The following is a 22,361-nucleotide window of genomic DNA, read 5'->3' as shown; positions in this document are numbered from 1 at the left end:
TAGAGTAAGAGGAGAAAGGAGTGAACGAAGTTTACTTTCGAGCCTTTAGGAAATTTGTTTTAGATTCTTTAAGTAGGTAGATTCGTTGGTTGGTCTTTATGGGTCTCACGATGCAGATACAAATGACATGTTGAGACAAATCGCGAAACCGAAAAATCATGATTCAATTCCGATAAGAATTGCGAATTGTAATAAACGCGTAAGAAAACTCCGCGAGTCGATCTCTGCATTTCGAGAGAAATCTTGATCGATTCCGCAGAGACTGCCGGCGTCTTTCGACGATCTTTTTTGGCATTGGGGCCCGACGCGTTTTGGGCTCTGGATCGGCCGTACTTGTTCTCACTTGCTCTTCACACTTGGTTATCGTACACTCGTTAGCCGCATGGATGGATGATGGTCGAAAACGCCTGCACGCCTCGCGGAAACTTCGCGAAACTGATCGCTTAACGATTACAATTAAAAATCGCTCCTGCTCCCGTAATCGGTATGCACCTAACGAACGTTTCTCAAACATTTCGATCGCCCATTGGAACGCAGAACGGTGTGATTTTTCTCTCAAACGTGTATGATGTTGTCGTACCAGTTTCCTCCGTATAGTGAGGAATGTTCACATAGAAATTATTTACAGTGTGGAAATTATTGTCCACATTGTGGAGATTGACCACGGCAGTTACTGTCATAACTGGAAAGTTCGCGAAATGTTGTAAAATGTACATGAATTTTTGCGACTCACTCGAGTGTTCAGCCGAGAGATTTACTGTACGGGCGAATTCAACACTTTGCGGATACAAGGGTGCGAATCGACGTCCTATAAGCGATCCGCTTTGGAAGAACATGCCGCGACTAATGTAAATGTTATTTTTGTGACTGAATACGACCACTTGTTCGCTCGGAATAGTCACTTTCAGGATTATAATTTTGTATTGATCTTTGATATCATATACATATATATCACGTACACACATACAGTTGCAGAAACTAGTCCGTCCCCTACGCACGATACAGCATAACACAGTCAGTCCACAAAGTGTTGAATTTTTAATAATAGTCGTGCTATTATTAAATTTATAACTATACGATAGTAAATCCATGATTTTGTGAATCATCGTCTTTCACATCTTGAATTTTCCGATCGTAAAAAAAGATTAGCGATATTTTCTGCAAATGCGATAAAATCGATTTATTCAGTCGATCCTTATTCAGTTTTTATAGTGCACTCTCTAAAATTTAAATCAATTATTGAAACACAAATTATATTGTTGCCAGGTATTCGGATTATCAGATTTGAAATAAATAAATACATTTGTAATTAATTCATTATGATAATAATTAGTTATATCAGAATTTTAATTAATAAGATATAACTAATTATTAGCTCTATAGCTCTATATTTTGCTTTTACAACAAGAACCAATAACTGGACGACAATTGCTAGTAAACGTTAAGAAAAGAATATTTATGATATATTTCTCGGACAAGCAGATTATAGAGATTGCGCTATATATCTAAAACCCGAATGTTTACACAGATATACAAATACATGAATGTTTAAATCACTCTTGAAATAACGATTCTGAAACAGTACTCCAATTTGATGATCGTTTACGATAATTTTTTTCTCATGATACTCAACGAACTTGACATATCACATGTGCTACTCACAAATTACTAATACCATGTACCAGAGTATAAGCTGGTGGTCGTGTATAATTGATAATTTTGTGTCAACATTGTTCAATAATAATCGAACAGTGCGGGGAAATTGCGTGCGCTATATTATGCGATTTTCGTTCGTCGAAACTGTACACACGAGAACAATCACACTAACCACCGAAATGGCCCAGCATATGGATGACAAAATCGAAGTTCCCGCACGCGTGTGTCACTCGGCACGACAACGATTACCCTAAAGATCGTACGTGCATAATGACAACAGGAACACTAATAAATGTAGTAATAAAAAATAACAATGATACTTTTGGTATTCGTTGCGAAGAAGGGAATACAATACACTCGATATATTCACGAGATAAAGTTCGCGAGTAAATCCGTAGGTAATAACAACAATACCGATAGTAATAATAATGGATAATGATGAATAGTAAAAATAATAATAATAATAATAATGAAATTAGGGCTGCAGCTTTCTGTGTAAGGTTATTGTGATATTTAAAAATAATAACTTTACCGTAGCGACATATATATATATATATATATATATATATATATATATTGAATTATGTTCAGAGATAAGAAACTGATATTTAGTGAGCAAATAATAATAATATTATAATAATTATATAATATATATATATATATTTAGTGTAATAATATTATAATAGTTATAATACTAATAAAATTAATCAGTATGGCGACGGGGCTTGAGTGGACACGCCTCTCCGAAGATCGATCCACATCGCGGTACATAAAATCGTGATCGGTCGCAAATCTCTCTCTCTCGTTTCTTCTTTTTCCACTATTTTTTCTTAATTTTCTCCTTGAGAATGTATAAACGTTTTTCTTGTTTCGTTATCATCACGGACGAGGTATAGAACGACAATCTGAGGCCTCGTCAAATACTGCTGGATGCGTGGCGGACATTTCGAAAAGTCGAACAGGAGATATAATAAATAAATGCGAGTGAAAAGGAAATGAGTGAACGCGAATTAAAGGATGGGAAAAATCGACTAACTGTTATCAGAGGATAAATGTATGTCACGATGAAATGATTGTTCGACGATTCGGAACGTCTACGTCACGATCTGGATCAATCCGTCCATAACATGTCTCGTGCCGGAGACATTTGCACAAACGTGTGCATATATTAATCATTGGGACTACAAAAACATATCATTGTATGTAATAATATATTATATATGTATATATATATACATATATATATATACATACATGCATATACATAGATATATATGTATACATATGTGTATGTATATGTATATACATATATATTATATATATAAGAAAAATATTAAGCAATAAGAATTTATTTATATGCCCGTAATAAAGTGGAGATGGACGATTGAAACAAGAAAGAAAACAAGTAATACAGTAAACATTGCATATCAATTCGTGTGTCTGGGCAAGATTTAGCTTTTATATATATATATATGTATGTATATGTATGTATGTATGTATGTGTGTGTGTATATGTATATGTATTTTTACATGTACATGTATATGTATACACATATGCATATTCATATGTATATGCATATGTACATGTATATGTATATGTATATATATGTAAATGCATACGTATATGTATATGTATATGTGTATATATATATATATATATAAAATCTTTACTTCGTCGTTGTCAGGCGTTAATGTTAAACTTAATTACCATTAATTAATTATTAGATTGTGAAAGAATTTCTTCAGGTTCTAAGCAAGATTTTGAAATAATAAAATGAGCAAAATACATGAGCTTGATATTGTATTACCTTTGTTAGTTTGTACCATCCTTTATCCAATTATCTCCTTTCATATTCCCCTAATTTAATGATGCATGAATTTTTCGTGTGTTTAAGATGCATTACTATTTAACAGCTTCTAAAAGAACTCATAAATAATGATTATAAAAATAAATATTAAAATTTTAATAAGATGAGATGGATGGATATGAATATTGTTCGGCCTTATAATTTTAAACTTTTAGATTTTGAGGAAATCAGAGAAGTATAAGATTTAAATTAATTTTGGTTATTATATTTGATTTATTTTTTACTTGATTTGGAAATATCTATTAGATTACATGATTAGAAAACTTTTATGTTAGGAAAAAGGCTATTTTTAATTTACAAAAATAATTTAATAATTTAAATACAGATCTAACAAATAATTATGACAATGTTTTACATATTGTTCTCATTATGAAAGTATATATATATCAAGTTTTAAATCAAATATAATGTAAATACAGGGTCAATACTGTCAAAGAATTAAGTATGTTCTTGCTCTAATTCATCAAGCGGCAGGTTATCATATTTGGTTGATTGAATCATAACTGGATTTTCTTCCGTCCGTATTATAGGTTCGCCATCGAGTTTCTCCAAATTTGGTAAACGTCGTGCCACTTCGATTCTCCATTGCTCTACCTAAAAATGTTCTATATTAATTTTTCTTCAATATTGATATAAAACTTCATATTATAAAAGTTCAAATATTATGCATTAAAAAAATCTTAAAAATTTCTGCTCTAGCAGTTTTTATATTATTATTTTTGAATACTTTTTAATGCAAGGATATATAAAACAAACTGATGTAAGTGTATTAATATACATTTATATATACATATACATATATATTTTATATGTCCATTCATTTATTTATTTATTATGCAAAAATATTAATTAATGATCAATACCTCTAAATTTTCATATAGTGGATTGCCAACGAAAACCAAATCCCAAAGATTTGGGAGTTCCTGTAATCTTGCAAATTCATTCCATTCTCGTATTAAATTATTGGACATGTAGAGTACACGCAGATTTTTCATCGCTTGAATGCCTTTCAATTTTTCAATACAATTATAGGAGATCCAAAGCTCCTCCAGAGTGTCGCCTAAAGGTTCAAGACCGGCAAAGCCTTTGATTACATTACGACCTAATGAGAGAACCTTTAAATTTTTTAGAGTTCCAATGCCTGTGAACAAGAAAGAAATGCATTTAGAATAACAATTAATTGCAATTTGTATGCAAGAAAATCGTAAATCCATCCTGCACGCATTTCTTTTGCTATAAATCAAAATTATTACCTGCAATTTTTTCAATCATGTTCGTCGACAGAGAGAGCTTTTCACAATTGACCAAAGTCGCTAATGCATTATCCATTTTTTCTATTGGTGGCCATTGGAAGCTTAATATTATTTCTGTCGCCGTAACTGCACTTTGCCCATTTTCCTCCTCCCATCGTCGTATAGCTTCCTTGCTCGTGGTTGGCTTTCCAGCTGCCATGGACGATGGATCGTGATAATACTATGTCTTGTCTTGACATTGATTAAAATTTCCGAAAAGTATCCTAAATAATTGTATGTGACACAATTACGTTACGTAAAATACTGTATAAAGAAAACATTCCGTCGTGGTAATCGATAAACTGACATATATCATTAATCAATGCATTAAATAACGCACTTGTATACGTTGGCAAATTAAATTACGAACGTGCGGAAGCTGTTTGAAAAGTGCAATCGTCAAAAAGTGCCTGCATCGACGCGTGTAACTATTTCATACGTGTATAATCTATAATGCATTAGTAGACAAATATTTTGTACATATAAATATACTTTGTACATAGACTGGTACCTTGTATATATTGCTATAAACGGTGTTAGGAATTTTCAGTTTCTTTCACATTGATATAAATGGATTTTGGAACAACAGGTATTCTTAATATAAATCTATGACTATTTTAATGCACTTTCCAGGTACATCCCTCGCCACCAATCCTTTAAGCACCACAGAATGCAGGTAACGCTTTTATCCTGGTACTGTCGCGTACACGTGCCTTCTCGTGATTACGAGAAATGGTACTCCTTAGTCACGTGGCAATCTGCCATCGTCAGAGACTGGTAACATCTGGTACCAAACAAAATAATCGATTCACAAAACGCATGCGTCTGGCGCGAGTATTTATCAACGAAGCGTGACGAGGTATAATAGCGCAATTTACAATACGTATTGGTTAGAGAGAAAAAATAAGCAAGTTTCAGGAAAAATGCAGGCGATCGAAATAAGCAGTAAGTATTATTTTATTAAAAATTTAATATATATTTGATATATATATATATTTTTTAAACGTCATGGTAGGATATAAAAGTTCCAAATTTGACAAACAAATGAAACAAAGTCCTGTTGTTTAATTGCATTAACCAATTAACGAAATTATTTTTGTCCTTGAAATTAATTTAACTTTTGAAGGTGTGTTTTACTTGGAAATTAATTCGTAGTTTTATAAATGAGTAAACTATGTGCAAACACATATCGGCGGATGCATGCATTGTTAAATCTGTGAATGATTCATGCATCACGTGCAAAACGTTTTTACTATATATCTCAATATTGACTGAATAATATTCTGAAACCAATAAGCCTCTTATTAATATATGATATCGGATTGCTGCAGCAGGAATTTTTCTCAACATTTTATTAATCAAAGGACTGGCAGTATTGTCATGTCACGTATTACAGCGAGTAGACACAATAACAGCAGACACTTTAATGCTATATTACATCCACAGCTTTCGGGATATGCTAATGGCGCTAATGAATAAGGGAATTCGGTAGCGTAACTTAATAATCACAAAGTCTTTATCCAAATTAGACGGAAGTAAACATCATTTCTTCTATCGTCTATCACACACACTTATTAAGTAGAGAAGGGATGAAAGCTAACTCATATATATTTTAGAAGGAAAGTTACGCTACCAAGCATATAACGCGACGATGTCTCACAGGTAATGTAACAAATTAACAACAGATGTATCAATAATATAATGTATATAATAGTACGTTACACAGTGTGATACTCATGGGGCTTACACCGAGTTAGCTTAAATTACAAAAATACACAAAGGCACTTGATAAGAGAATCTTTGATTTCTCGTTGAAAGACATTTCGGGAGAAACTCTTAAACTCAAAATTTTCACAGCGTGTTCGTCGCAACGCGCATTTCACTAATAAATTACATATCGAAAGAAACATTGGAAGAAACCAACAGATATCCATTGGACACTTTCCGAAATGTCTGTGTAACGAGAAAAAGAAAGCCTGTGGTTTATTGTAATGATCTAAACCATTAATTTCTCTTACAGATAGTCGACGAACGATGAAACGTTTACATCAGGAGGACAAAGTTACACGTCATCGGCGCATCTTTTTTTTTGTTCCCGTTGTAAGTGTAAGTATATTCTGATTTTACGCTATCTTCATATAATTCGGATACATATAGGCATAGAGATCGCAGAAAATAGATAGCTTTTACAGACACTCTCTTTAAAGATTCAAAAAGGATATCTCTCTTCAGAAGACTATAGATTTTAATTTTTTTTTTAGACATATACCTCGCATATCGTATGTATCCGTGCCCGCACACGTGCACGCGTGAACGAGGGAAACGCAACACGATGAATTTTACCCGCGGCAGAATATTGTACATAAAATGCTTTATTAATGAATTATGTACATTATTTATTCTACCTCAATATCGATGTAAAATAACATGTATAAATAATGCAACAGAGAGAGAAAGAGAGAGAGAGAGAGCTTTTAAATTGACAAATAAAACTTATTTGTTACATACACAGCTAACTGTAGTTTTAATATATATAAAATAAACACGCGTAATGTTTTACTTCGCAATATATAATACTTTGCAAAAGATTTTATACAATTTGTAGATTCAGTAATACAAGAAATATTCAACAATAAGTACGCAATTTTATACTGTATGTTTCTTACAAGTAAACTATAACTATAAGTAAACACATGTTAAATGACAAAGTAATCTTACGACTTCTACGTAGAAAACTTAACACAAGTCAATTAACAATGGCATATTGCACAAAGTTGGCCGTAACGGACCATAGGAAGTTCGTTCGTTGGAACGCGAGAAATTAATGGCACTCGCGATACAAGCCAATTTAACGACGCAAGAATAAGAATAGCAGTGGTATTTTATTTGCAACATAATGCCACGTGGTAGAATCGACACTCGCCAACGGGAATACACGTCAGAGATTAGGGATACACGTGTACATACTGCGGAAAACATGCTCGCACGGGTATACGTCTACACGCAAATTTTGTATATACATGTACATACATACTAAAATTTAATATAAGAAAGATTAAGTAATTGGTCTTACTTATACAATCGTAAAGTAATCATACAAGTAAACTTAATGGCGATCACGTTCATTCACGCCATGGTCCTGGTTTGATTCTTCTTCTTATCGTCTCGATTGATTTGAACTTTTGATTGCATTAACGCCAGCTTCAGTGTTCACGTCGCCCGTAATCTCATGAAACTACATACACGACATAGAAAATACGCTCTCTTCGCTGAAGATCGCCCTCTACAGGTAGAATACCAGTAAAAAATGTCTAAGATCCGATCGCACATTACTTTTTTCCCTGTGATAAATGGAATATCGGGGGAAAATGTGCGAGCGGATTTATCGGAACTTTATTCGATCCCAAATTACTACTTGCGCGAAAGAAATTGCACACGAATTGATTGACCGTTACTGGGAGAAATAGAGTAGTCTGGGAAATGTGAGAGTTAATTTGTATTTCTTCATCTCAAGAGTTAATTCCATTTCATTGGATAGTTCCGTCATGATTGAACGAGCGCGGAATCGAGCAGCGTTCTCTCCGTTCAGCGATCTCTCTTTAAACGCCATTCGGGCATTAATTTTCACTAGTTTGGCACTTCGTTCAGCCGTTCAGCTAATTGTATCCAGTTTGGTCCACGGACCGCTCGTCCTCTCTACAGGGTAACAAAATATTCTCGCGAGTTTCACGAATTGCGAAGACTCGGTGTCTAACTCTAAACTTTAAACTACGTATTGTTAACTTAGAAACGCATCCATTCCATTGCATTTGGATCACATTCTCACGATTCTTACTCTTCTATCTTCCCCGATCGCACAGAAACCTCTTCAGTCGCCGAAGACGTTATTACAGAACTCCCTTCGAGAAAGAAGCCCTTCATCACAAGCCACGTGGTATTTATATATACTAATAAGATACAAGAACAGTCCGGCTTTAAATTCTTCTCGTCCTGACTTAAAGTACATGGAGGTTCTCGCAGTTTTTGAACTTGCTGTCCTCCTTGCCGAACAGCCAAGTCAGCATCTGTCTGGCTTTCATACTGGCGCGCACGACACCTCTGGATTTGTACCAGTGACCGCTACCTTCGCTACCGCCACTGCTGTGACTTCGGTTCTCCTGGTTACCCTGGACCACTTTCAAGCGGATCTGATTGAGTATGCCCACTAGCAGCTCATCGACATTGTGACTGATGCCGACTGACACTTCGATGAACTTTGCGCGGTACGTACAGGCCAGGCATCTCCCGTCTAAAAAATGTACAATTCCGAGATTGCCAAAATTTGCTAAATTTGAACTATTTATCGCAAATTTATCATGTCTCTGACATAGGAAGCATTTGTCAAATATTATACATTTGTTTCTATGATTTAACCAACGATACTTCGTTTTTAAATAAAATGTGAAACAGACAAAAAATCTAAGATGCAATCGTCGGTAATTTTTTAGAATCTAGAATTTGTTATTTGTTAATGTTAACAGAAAATATTTCTTTTTGTAACAGCAAGTTTGAATTCTATGTATATTGATAAAAAGATCAAGTATTTAAAATAAATATAAGATAAATATAATATAATATAATGTTACAACTACAGTATTTTTATTTTTGTTCATGAATTTGTCCGATATACCGTACCGCGTTAAACGAACGTTCGATTTTATAAAGTACCACAAAGTCGTTTAACCATGAAAAGATATATGTGCAAAAAAGGAAGATATTCTGCCTCTTACCCTGGGGCGAAACCACTCTGGAACGGACCAAGTCGACTTTGTTCCCGACTAGAATAGCCGGTCTAGCACGAAGAAGATCTTGATCGTGAAGTCGAGCGAGATATTCCTCGGCCCTTTGAAAGGACGCCTTGTCGATTACCGAGTACATTACAATGAAGGCGTCCGGCAACGGCATTTTTTCCAGTTCGGTCTGCACAAATCAGTTTTCTTAAATTAGTAGAAGATTCGAAACTTTGTTTATGTTTCCCTTTCAGAGAATTGAATAAGTAAAAGGAAACATTTTCTTTAGAAATTAAAATTTGATTTGCAGGTTTGCGGTAAGAAATCTTTTCCTTTAAGTTCAGTTCCATTAAATTCTCTTATTCGTGTTTTATATTATTCCGTTTTTCTCATTATTATACAATGTTGAGATTTATTTAATAATTTCTTACCTTTGGATTAGCAATGTTTAAAAACCTAAGCTCGCTTTCTTCCCCGTTCAGCATCACGAAAACTGATTGTTCACTCGGCACATCTGCAAGAAGAATAAAAATTTAAATTCAATCAAGTTAATATAATTGTTTTGATAAACTTTTTATCATGTAAAACTGCCAAAAAAGTATTTATTTTCTATTATCTTCTATTACTCTTTCGCATTCTCTCTTTCTTTCACAAATATATACAGGGTGTCCGGTAACTCACGACTCAACGCTCGTGAGTGGATAAAGAGGACTGAACTGAGTGGAAAAATCCTACACCATTTTGCAATTTTCACAATAGTTAACGAGTTATAAATTATTAAAAATCGCTGTATTAGTCCGGCCTACCGCCGAATGCAAGTGCGCGGCGAGATGCGACCGCCTAGCGATCAAAGTTGCTAGGCGCGAGAAGTTGTTTATTACAAATGGCATGCCTAGCCATTGCCATTGCGATCACTAGGTACTCGACCGCTAGGCGGTCGCATCTCGCCGCGCGCTTGCTTTCGGCGGTAGGCCGGACTAATAGCACGATTTTTAATAATTAATAACTTGTTAACTATTGTGAAAATTGCAAAATGGTACAGGACTTTTCCACTCAGTTCAGTCCGCTTTATCCACTCACGAGCGTTGAGTCGTGAGTTACCGGACACCCTGTATAATTACATTTTACAAATCTTATACTAAACTTTTATTTAAGACTACACTTTTCTTGAGATATTCTTTGAAATGTTGATACGAATTCGCAATGTGATGTGCTCGGTGGTTGCCAAAAAATGGAGGTTAACAGTCAGAAACAGTTAGATAGAGATATATGTACAGCAGATATCACGTAAATACGAGAAAAAAAGAGAGGACAAAACGAGAAGCTAAAGTGACATATCTTTTAAAGCTCGAACATGAAGCATCGCGAGGGATGAATGAGAATATATCTGCATGCAGCATTCTCCATGGAAAGCGCTGAAAAGCTTTCTATTGCAAGGAAAGCTTTGTTGCAGAATTAGTAAAATTAAAAAATCATAAAGTGGAACATTCGCAGAACGCTCACGAACTCACTCGTCATTTCAGCAGTGTGCAATATAAAAATTCGAGATAAATAATAATGCGTAATCACAAAGAGTTATGCGAATTTATCACAAATACTGAAAATGTCAGTCATATATTATATTATCAAATACTGAAAATGTCAGTCACATATTATATATAGAGATATCTATTTTTTAATGAAGGTCACATTTTTCCGAAATATATGAGACTCACAATTGTAAACAGTTGCATCGCTTTCAGATGAAGAGAGATTTATTTTTTGCGAGATCATTAATCTAATAAAATCGTTCGCATGCGAGACATAACGGGATTAACAGTCAGGAACAAGTTCAATTGACGGCCGTGACGGGAATATCATGACAGCAGAGAATTGACAAGAGAGAATTGACATTTTGGGGTTGCAAGAGAGATCATGCTGGAGCATCGAGCAGACTAAATATCGCGGAAATCGGTGATTCGCCAGCGCAAGCGCACACTACAATTTTTACCTTGTAGTCATACAAATTATTGATTTTTCAAACGCTCAAAAGAATTTAATAACCTCTTTTTTCAATTATTATGATAGCGAGCGATTGATTAACGAGAAATTTCATTTTTATGAAATTTTCAAGTTTAATAATTTTTGATGCTATTATAATATTAGTTTATTATAATAAATTATAGTTATAAGAGCGATCTATATCGTATAAATGTTATGTCAATTCGTTTATAAAAAATTAGAAAGTTTAGGAACTTATTACACACTAATCTTCATAAAAATTCATTATATTTATCAATAGTACGATATGTATATTTTATTGCCATATTCTTTTGCCGGAAAGTAAAATTTTTCGATAAAATTAGGAATTGAAAAAGAAAAAGAGAGAGGAGAAAGAGAAAGAGAGCGAGAGAGGATGATGAACAGACACGAACTCTCTATGATGTACGTTTATAGCAAGCGGGTGCAAAATTAACCGCTGCTATTTCCGAGCGACTTGCTTCTGCACTTTTCTTTTTTATACGTTCGTGGAAATCGTTTCGCTTGTTTTTCAAGGCGAATATACTCTATCCACTTGAGAGCGGAATGAGTATTTGCCCTCTTTGCCGCGTAAAATCATTGAATGGTGTAATTGCCGAAGCGAATCTGATGGACAACATCCTTCCCGCAGTTTTAATTGTAAATCCAGATCGAATCGTATAAAACTGTATCTAATGTAAATATAGGAGGAATTAGAAAAAATATAGGAGAAATTTTAGAAAAAGATTACTTTACTTTAGGTCAATCCAATTTTCACTTTAGATTATATAGCGCGCGCCTTTTTTCTCTGTCTCCTTCGTCTCCTCTTTCTCTTTCTCACTCTCTTACCACCCACATTCTCTTGCACCTTCTCGTGACAAATAATCTCTTGGCCTCGATCCCGATTTGCAGTAAAAGTATCGTGCAACATTTTGCAGCCTAAATGTTTTGTGTTGTTTTTGATAAATTCTAGTAAATTTTATCGCTAATCTTAATTCGCGCATAATGTGGCGACATAGAACATGATTGAAATATGGAACTATTTTTATGGCGGAACGGGTACCAAGTTTTTGAGCCTGACTGTAGCCAGCCAAACTATTTTTATCCCTATATTCATCTTGTTGTTTATCGTTTTAATCTTACCACTCTCTCCTACCTATTCCATTTTTAAAAAATGGGTTACCAGAAAAAAATATACCATGCATAAATTTGCAAATTTAAAATTAAAACATTAAAATTATACACGTATACTGTTAAGTACCATATTACAAGATTATATTACGTCATTAATTTTGCGTTGTATTAAAAATAACTATGCTGTATATTACATCTGACACATAAAGGATATCAACAAATTTCTTGTGAGCATTACTTTATTATTACACATAATGAAGTTTTTTAAACATTTATTAATTAAGCTTTAACATAACATATAACATATATTACTTAACTTTATTAATTAGCTTTATTATTTAACATAACATATAACATTTATTAATTACTTTGTTAATTAAGTTTTTAAGCATTTAGACATTTCAATATTAGGTATAAAAAAGTTATTTCACATTGTGATCAAGTTACTAGGACATTATTGACAAATTTACTCAATTTATATATTAAAAAAGATATTTAAGTAATAAAATGATATATTTTATTGTATCAAGTTAATTTATCTATCAGAAGCAATTTCATATAATTTCTTATGCAAAGTATAAGAAGCATCAATTTTGTATAAATTGATATTTAAATATCTATACAGGGTGTTTGACATAAGGCGAAAAAACCTTTCGCCCAGAGGTAGATCTCGTCAAACTGAATTAAAAAGTCCTGTACTATTTTGCAAACAATCACGTAAAATTTCGAGTAATTAAGTAAAGAAAGTTTGCTAATTCAGCGAACGCGATTAGCAGCGAGTATCGGATTACAGCAGTAGGCGAGACGACGCGTGGACAACACTTTCTCGGCACCACGAGCATATGAATGAGACGCTGAGAAATTATTGTCCACGCGTCGTCTCGCCTGCCACTGTAATCCGATACTCGCTGCCAATCGCGTTCGCTGAATTAGCGAACTTTCTTTACTTAATTACTCGAAATTTTACGTGGTTGTTTGCAAAATGATATAGGACTGTTTAATTCTGTTTGACGAGATCTACTTGTGGGCGAGAGGTTTTTCGCCTTATGTCAGACACCCTGTATACTTAAAATATATTTGTCAAAGGAACTAAAATTTTTTTCACAATTTATGTCTTAAACTTTCTATATTAATTTTCATATTCATTCGATGTGAATAGATAAAAATTTCCATGTGGAAAAACATGTACATTTGTTAGGTAGGGTAAATCTGAAGACAAATTTAGTTAAAAACATGGTTTCTATTAAATAAAAGTATTTAGATGCAAAGTTTATTCTTTAGTCCTCAATGTTTACGTAACCCAATTTTTCTGCCTTTTTCAGTGGTTACTTTCTATTTCAAAAATTTATAAATTATTCTCTTCGCAGAAATCGTTCCAGCGACATTTCGAGACGTCAGTTTTCAATTACAATCTCTTGTCCTAAATAGTTTGTACGCAAACCTGATTTTATCAAAGACAGAATATTATTTTAAACTGTACTATCAAATATCCTGAATGTGATTGTGTAGCAACCATCAATCATCCTACGTAATGGTATAATTGACCTTTTACCATTAATAAATTTTGCATCGTTTTGCTGAATTTGATGAATTTGCCTTGAAGTGTAAGTAACCGCGTAATTAATTTCCATTTAACTTTCCCTCATTTCAATTATACGAACGGTTTCTTTTTAAAAGAGTAAAGAGTTCTGATAGTCAGTTTTTACAAAACTAGATACGCGATATCGCAAAATTTATGGACGTGATAAAATTCAACAAATAGCTTTATGTAAATTATCAATCTTTAAATTATCTTTTTTTTAAATTTACATAACAGTAATAATTACTGTGTTCGTGATTTATGAACTAAGGCATAACATAATAATAACAATAATTTATCATAATCAAAAGAGGAAGACTTAAAAAATAATTGAATACTAATGCGACACGCAAGCAATCTCTGTAAATAAAATAAAAAGGTCAGATATAATCATAATCATGATAAGAAATTATAATAACGTTATAATAACGTTGTCTGTTCATAAATAACTTATTTTGAAGTGCGCTTGCATAAATTCATTAGATATCTAATCACAACACTGACACAACGTGGTGAATGATAATGTGACTCTAGTTCGTGACAAGATTTGTGATATTAGCTACTCAGAATGTCGTTATACGATTGCACATGTACTTGATGGGCTCATCGAGCTATTACAAAGCCTTAATGCAGCTGCACTGTAATATGAACGTAATCCGTACACGCGCATGATTTGTCGCTCCGAACATAATTATAATTCCGGTGAATAGAATGAATTTGCAAACTAACTTGGAGATACGAAATGAATACCGAATACGCATTCTGCAAACAACACGTTCTCTTGTTGCAAATCCTATTTTCATCAGATAATTTATATTATAACATCGAACAGCATTATATAAAAAAAAAGTGATTCAAATTGATAAATGAAAATATGTTTCGAAAATATATACGAGCAATGATAGAATAAACGCATGGCATCGAGATAGAGATAATTGAGCGCCATGATTAAATTATTAATTAAATTACAGAGGCGCCAGTAATAAGGGTAATCAGTTGAGGAATGCTAATGGAACAGATTCGAGTACATACGATTATAAATAATGATGTGTCGATCGATTGTTGTTTCGTCACTCAACACACAGTTCGTTTTAATAAAAAGCGAATTGCTTTTTTTGTTCCGCTATGGATACAGTATTTAATTCTTCAAATATTTAACATTAATAAATGTTTTAATATAATCTATTATTTTATCTCTCTTTTCATTTTGCATAATTAACATTATGTAAAGAACGAACACTTGCTTTTATTTATTATTTGACTTTTGATGCCAACATTTCTGAAGAAATAATTATAATCGGAAATTTATTCTCGATTGAAAAACGTGTAATAAGAAAAAGAATATAAAAAATAATGAAGATAAGTTAATCTATTCTTTTTATGACTTTTACAAAGAACGATTAATGTAGGTTCAGGCATTTGTTTATGGAGCAAACTTTTCAATCTATACATACGTCTTTTGTTTCCAGAATTTTACATTGTGTTTGAGGGTTTCGATTGACATCGATCACAAGGAAATAAAAGCAAAGTTCGCAATGACGTTTATAAAGAGATCAGAAAATGGAAACGCAGAAGAATGGAAAACAAATGGATGTGCAGAAAGGGGATAACGTGAATCACGTATGCACGCACATACATCGCAAAAGCCCTAGGATCATGCAAGGAAACAATCAAAGTTAACAGTTTCGAAAATCGGGGCACGTAAGAATCCACCTATATTCTTCGAGATGGCATTTGATATCGGTCGCTGTATTTCGTGTTCCCAATCTACTCACAATCAGAAAAATCCCATTGTATCTACTTTTACGTTCCATTCGCTCGCGAAGACCGCGCAACTCGATAAGTACTAACAACTCCATTTTCTTTCTAACAGTAAGTCTTGCTAAATGGAAGCTTTGTTATCGTCGTGATAGAATTGCGGGACCACGTAACATCTGGGTTTTGCGCCAGCAGCGTGCGAGTAGCTTTGCGTACAAAGTGTGATTGCAAGAGTTACGCCGTTGAGGCCCTCGATATCGTTTCGAAAGCATTATTTCTGTTTGAATGCAAGCGTTGTTCGCCCTGGCGCGCACTACTGACATAAATAGAAAATCTTGTTATATTGGAATATATATAAAAAAATGCGAACACTGCGAAGGGAAATAGAGGGCGCGGATTTTTTCTCCACCGCGCGAGCGTGCCCCATTGTTTGATAACTCGCGCGAATATCGATCGTAATAGCGCTGGGTGACGTCGCCAAACGCAGATTGAATGTGTCCAACTGGAACAAAGCCTCGCCCGCTTCGCTTATCATACTTCAGCGCCAATAAGAGCTACAAAGAGGGTTTTTAGCGAACAAGAGAAATTAAGTGTAAGTAGAAAAAAAAGAAAAGAAACTGCGGTAAGGATAATTACGTAAAAGAGAGCATTATCAATTTAACTGATGAAATTGATTTTTTTATTTAAGGGTTGCTCGTAACTGATGAGAGCATCTGTGTTGGTATCATGTACCAACGTTCAGGAAAATTAATAATATAACAATTAAATAATATAACAATATAAAATTAAAAATAAAACAATTAAGATGCTATCGAGTAGCGAAAAAGTTATCTCGCGTCTGTTTTAACAGGTGGACGCCGTAAAGATGGACGGCTGGTGGACGGAGCGACGGTCCTCGACCCAGATACCCACGCAAATTCTATATTACGCGAGACGCCGCCACGGTACTTTAATAATCAGCGGCGAACGTTTTTATAAAAAGCGAAGTGCACGATTAGCGGCTGACTCGTCTCATTCAACGGTAATGGCGCGAAGCGTTTGGAAAGCCGGAAGCTACTACGCTTTTCTCGAAGCTTGGCCCCGTCTTTCACCGTCTCGCAATCGAAATACACACGGGAGACCGTCGTGTAAACTCGCGCGATGTAACGAGGCTTGCTGCGCGTCAAGTGTAAACCGTTGAAAGCCGCTGCGGAGATTATCTGTTATCCACAGAATCGATGATCGAGAAGTGTCCACGGATTTCCTCCCTGCGACTATTCCCATGCGGTGGCCGCGTTTACACGAGCGATTGCAATAAAGCATTCTGCGGAGCGATTTAATCTTGCTGAAGCAGCGTATTCTTCGCAGCATCAAAGGCGGGTCCATCCTGGCGATCTTGACGCGAGCTGCAAATAGAATTTCGCAGAATCATGCTTGGCGGACTTACCTCTCTGTCTGTCGTAGGCATTTATGCATTCGCTCGTCATGAACTGACTGATAAGAGCGGTTTTCCCAACTCCTCTTGCACCCAGCATGGCGACGGTGTATGAGATAACTTCCTTGGGCGGTGCTCGCCGCTCCTCGTTCTCTTGCTCGGCAGGTGCCAGAGAATTCGATCTCGATCTTCTTCTCCGGAAGGAGTCTCCTCTATTGACAACACCTGTCGAGAATTAAGTCGATGAGATATGGTTAACAAGTGAATGTAATTAAGTTTTAAGTTACCTAATAAATATCAAACCAAACTTGAAACATAATTTCGTAAAGTATTATCTAATGATAAATTAATATCATGAATTATAATATGAAAGATCATTTTTATAAAAGAAAGAAAGACTTTTGCAGTAAAATAAGAAGCATCGTTCTCACTACACAGATCATCATTTTAAAAATCCGAATTCAGATAAATTCTGTTTTCTTTCGTATTTTGTAATTCGCTTCCGAATTACAAAACTTTGTTATACCACTTTAATATTCACAGATTATTATATTCATAATATTTATATTCGATTCGTTTATGCATCGATGGAGCACATCTATTTTTACATATTTATTTTTGACAATAATTAAAGGATATTACGGCCAAGTTGCCGCCTCTTCTCCTCTCTCATTCCCCTTTCCAGTACACTGACCTCGGATAACATCGCTAATACCATACTTTACGTGAGATTGGTGGAAGGGACGAGCAAGGATGGAACGGCCGGAATTCTCAGCGGAATTTCATATCTCGGCTAATGAAGCGATCCAAGCAAAATATAAAATAGATTTCGTGGTTTTCGAGGAAGGATAACTACCATAGATATACATATGTATGTACGTTCTACATAATTTTACTTGAAATACCAGAATACATTCCGTTGCAAACATGATAGTACAAATAAGAATTTAGTTTAATTAACTATTTGTAGAGCAATTTTTCCGTTGCAAAAATATACTTTCTATTATTAAACTTATGCGTCTATTAATCTCTGTCGTAAATGTTTGAATGCACCTTATGAACGCGATACAATAAATAAATAAAAAGTAACTGCAAGTGTTTATTAAGAAAAATATTCTTCGTTATTTTATCGAAATATATCTGCTGAGATTATTTATATTCTTTCTAGAATAGATTCTATTAAAAACTGAATTAATTGATTAATTAAATTTTCGTAGTTAAACATATGGTAAGCATTTACTATATACGAATGTAACCAAAGCATTTCGGATTAGCACAATAATCCAACATTGTATTCCTAAACAGGTCTAAACATTTACGTAGGAACAGATGGGGATGCCGTTAGAATAATGGATTCTTGTCATTGCTCTCTGTCACTACCTGTTAGATGTAGTCAATCCAGAAATCCAATTGGTGATCAAACCTATAAATAATCTTTAAACACCGCGAAAGTAAACTTCGCTCATCACACATGCCGCTTTTGTGATACTAATGCATTTGAGATTTGTAATTGCATGGTAGATCGAATTAGCTATAGGCTAATAGTATGAAAGTTAGGTGTTGTGTGTCTATGACGTAGCTATTTTATATTTATCAAACGTGTATGCTCAGTAAATTGTTTATATTATGTGAAATATGTTAACAGTGCTTCAAGAAATAGATTGAAATGATTGAAAGAAATTAACAATAAATTAACTAACAATTAAAATTAACAAATATGGTCAGCATATAAATTGATCTGGTGCCCGTATACTTATACATATATAAAGAACAGTATATAAAAATGCTGTTATTAATTTTATCTTTATCACGTTTATTTTTATGTGTATTAAAAATTTTGTACCTATTAATTTTCAACATAAATTCGAGATAAGCACAGAGAAATTTATAAATCATTTTGATGCTTGTGAGTTCGAAACATTCAAAAGTTCATGGACCTTAAACATGATTCATGAATCCATTTTGGATCATCTGTGAAATGATTCATGCATGAAATGACTCGCGCATAAATATGATTCGGGCGTCACGCGAAATAACGTTAAAGTGAAATATTCTGTCAAAAATTCTAATTATTAAATTCTATATTAAATTATATTAAACTCGTTTTGAACGAAATTAAATTCTACATTAAATTAAATGAAATTAAATTTTACTCGTTCTATATTTAATCGGATTAAATTTGTCTTGACTGGTATATAACTTGAACTGTGTGCCAAACTAACAAATCATATCATTACTAACTGGAAAACAATTTCTGGAATTCTTATATTATAAATTCCTCGTAGGAAAAAATTATTTATTCATAATATTCATATTCGATTCGTTTTTGCATCGATCGAGCACATTTATTTTTATATTTTTGACGTAGGAAAAAATTTCTTTTACCGAAAAGTTTACGGATTTACCAGTTACAGGCACGTAGTTACGTGCACGTGAAACTCGCACGCGATAATACAGGGCTGCACACGCACGCGTACACGTATACCGATGTCAACGTGCTGTCAACTGTTGGGAGAACAACGTACATCCTGTTCAGCGACTCAGAACGCCGATATCCCGTCTGTTCGTCCATCCGTTCGCCTGGCCGTTCCTTCCTTTTGTCTCTACACCTTTGTTAGTACGAAGTTTATTTCGATGTACTCGCTACTTGTCCGCGAGTACTCGTACATACGAATGAATGAAAACGGGAGGATCGTTTATCGAGAGAGAGAGAGAGAGAGAGAGAGAGAGAGAGGAAAAGAGAAATGAGTGGTGCAAGACGATTTGCAAAGATCAGATTTTTGTTCCGACTTTGTTAAATCTAGAAACATTCGTATCATTAGACGAATATAGACAGATGTTTCATGATAGACGTTAGAGAGGATGATGACAATCCGGATGATGTCTTTTCCTAGACGTCACCGACTATTTTTATCAATACCAATGATATGATTCGCGATGATATTCCAAACATCACACGATTATATATAGAATGTCTCACAATTGCCGGTAATAGTTTTTAGGAGAGATTTTATGGAACATTCTATAACATTTCGATGTACATACTCGAGAGCGCAAAATTTCAGCGTTAACAAACGTTAATAAAATTTAAACGCTTACCATTTAAAATCTATTATAACTTTGACATTTTCACATATTAGAATTTTTGTCTTGGTACAAATATAATTCCATTGAATTTGCCCTTAAAACTCTTACTGATGGTGGTTTCGAAATATCCTGCACATGCCCTATCGTTTTTAAAATGTTTTGTTAAATAATGTTAAATGTTAAATAATAATCCTTAGTTATTATGTAGTTTCCATTTGCAACAATAATGAAATTATGATTTAATATTATTGAATAATTTGCCCATGACATAAAACATTTTCATGTCAGTTGCAGTTTAAATGTCATTTATTTATTTGTCTAACACGTTCTGTGTATATGGTTTAATTATTGAAATATATAATTTTATTACGTACATAGCGTTGGTAAATGCACATTATTATTTATGCAACATGTAATCCGATTATGGAAATATGTGCCGATTGTGCGATGTACCATTGATTAGGCAATCCCGTCTGGCAGAAGCAAACTGCGGATTGCCACAGGGCCTCCATTTTCCTCATGCTTTTGATAAAAATATTACGTAGCGATCGAATGAATAGCTGCGTTGCATTCGTTAGAGTTTCCGCAAAAGTGAGTTTTTTCACAGTGGAAAATGAGAAAACGTTCCCTGTACGTTTGTTCGGCACGATAATCGGCGGATTTCGACGAGCGAATAGCTGGCACGACAATCGCGGTACAGGTGCACCAATTTGACCATCGAATAGGTGAGGTAGATTCTATTAATAAAAGTTTCAACGTTTGACGTGCGATCAACCACGGCTGCCAAATCGTTTTACGCATACTTAGACACGACGTCCTCACATTGAAAATGGTTCTTGAGAAGGAAATGCCTCACGATGTGATTGACTTTATCATTGTTTTGATGTCATTGTTTCATGCTATTTTGACAGACAAGTTTGTTAATATTTGTTTGCATCTTTGTTATCTTTTAACAGTTATTTTTATTATATTAATTATATTAATTATATTTATCGAAGATGAGTAAAGGCACTTTGCATGTCTCAAACTTCAATATTGTTTGAAATCATTTCAGGATAAAATAAAAAACTACTTTGATATCCAATAAAATATTTGTTTAACAATCTGAACATTATTGGATTCATTAAGATCAATAATGACTTAAAAGAGATCTTAGAGAAAGCTTTAGAATATTAGGTGTAAAGAAGAAATTCTGGACTTTCCGTTTTAATTATCTTTGGTTATCTCTGTCATCACTTACACGTTTCACCTCTACTGTCGACTATCTGCTGGGTTATCGGCCTGAAGAGCCTGAAAGTCAGTTTTACGGCAGGTGGAGCGTGTTAGGGAAAAGCGCTCCCTCGTACCCTTATACACTCCCATGAACACAAAATAGAATTACACTCCGATCGATACATGAGAGTCAATAAAAAAAAATAAATAAAGATACCGCTTATCGTTCCTCATATATATATTGCTATTTTTAATTTAAATGCTATTACAGCTAGAATAAAGGAACAAAAATAATGGTCTTGTTTTACAAGAATTGTTCAATGACAATGTTTGTGGATTACTCTCTCTCTCTCTCTCTCTCTCTCTCTCTCTCCCTTCTTTTTTCTCTTTCTCTCCTTCTGCAAACTATCAACTTGTGAACGTAAATAAGGTTTAAAGTTATATTATACAAACATATTTTTAAGATATCCAAGTCTATAATTATGATTTATGAGTCTTGCAGAATTGTTTTCAAAACTATTTTAATACAATACAGTGACATTTTGCAAACACAAATTTTGCAGAGATAATATAGAAGATGAAGAAGTTTTTACT

The 22,361-nt window shown here is 34.0% G+C and overlaps 2 protein-coding genes across 3 annotated transcripts in view; both read right to left on the bottom strand.

Moving 5' to 3' along the window:
- Nucleotides 1-3,717: 3,717 nt before the first annotated feature.
- LOC105286699 (dynein light chain 1, axonemal) lies at nt 3,718-6,060 on the bottom strand. Of its 2 annotated transcripts, none has more exons than XM_011351831.3 (4): nt 5,328-6,060; nt 4,778-5,040; nt 4,388-4,665; nt 3,718-4,118 (listed from the first exon to the last, which is right to left on the bottom strand). In XM_011351831.3, exons 2-4 carry the CDS (start codon nt 4,974-4,976, stop codon nt 3,963-3,965), a joined length of 633 nt encoding a protein of 210 aa, XP_011350133.1. In that variant the 5' UTR covers nt 4,977-5,040; nt 5,328-6,060; the 3' UTR covers nt 3,718-3,962. The 2 variants fall into 2 exon arrangements, with proteins under 2 accessions (XP_011350133.1, XP_011350134.1); XM_011351832.3 differs by having other exon boundaries at nt 4,778-4,969.
- Nucleotides 6,061-6,504: 444 nt separating this feature from the next.
- The window catches only part of LOC105286698 (GTP-binding protein RAD), a 29,988-nt gene continuing 14,131 nt past the window's right edge, over nt 6,505-22,361 (bottom strand). Inside the window, exons 4-7 of the mRNA XM_011351830.3 lie at nt 17,481-17,693; nt 10,017-10,099; nt 9,586-9,775; nt 6,505-9,104 (exon numbers count right to left, since the gene is read on the bottom strand). Of these exons, the coding sequence (XP_011350132.2) occupies nt 8,812-9,104; nt 9,586-9,775; nt 10,017-10,099; nt 17,481-17,693 (779 nt within the window). The 3' untranslated portion in view covers nt 6,505-8,811. The remainder of the gene's footprint in view (nt 9,105-9,585; nt 9,776-10,016; nt 10,100-17,480; nt 17,694-22,361) is intronic.

The sequence above is a fragment of the Ooceraea biroi genome, chromosome 1, assembly GCF_003672135.1.
Source record: "Ooceraea biroi isolate clonal line C1 chromosome 1, Obir_v5.4, whole genome shotgun sequence".
NCBI classification, from domain to species: domain Eukaryota; kingdom Metazoa; phylum Arthropoda; class Insecta; order Hymenoptera; family Formicidae; genus Ooceraea; species Ooceraea biroi.
This window is presented reverse-complemented; position numbering and strand designations above follow the sequence as displayed.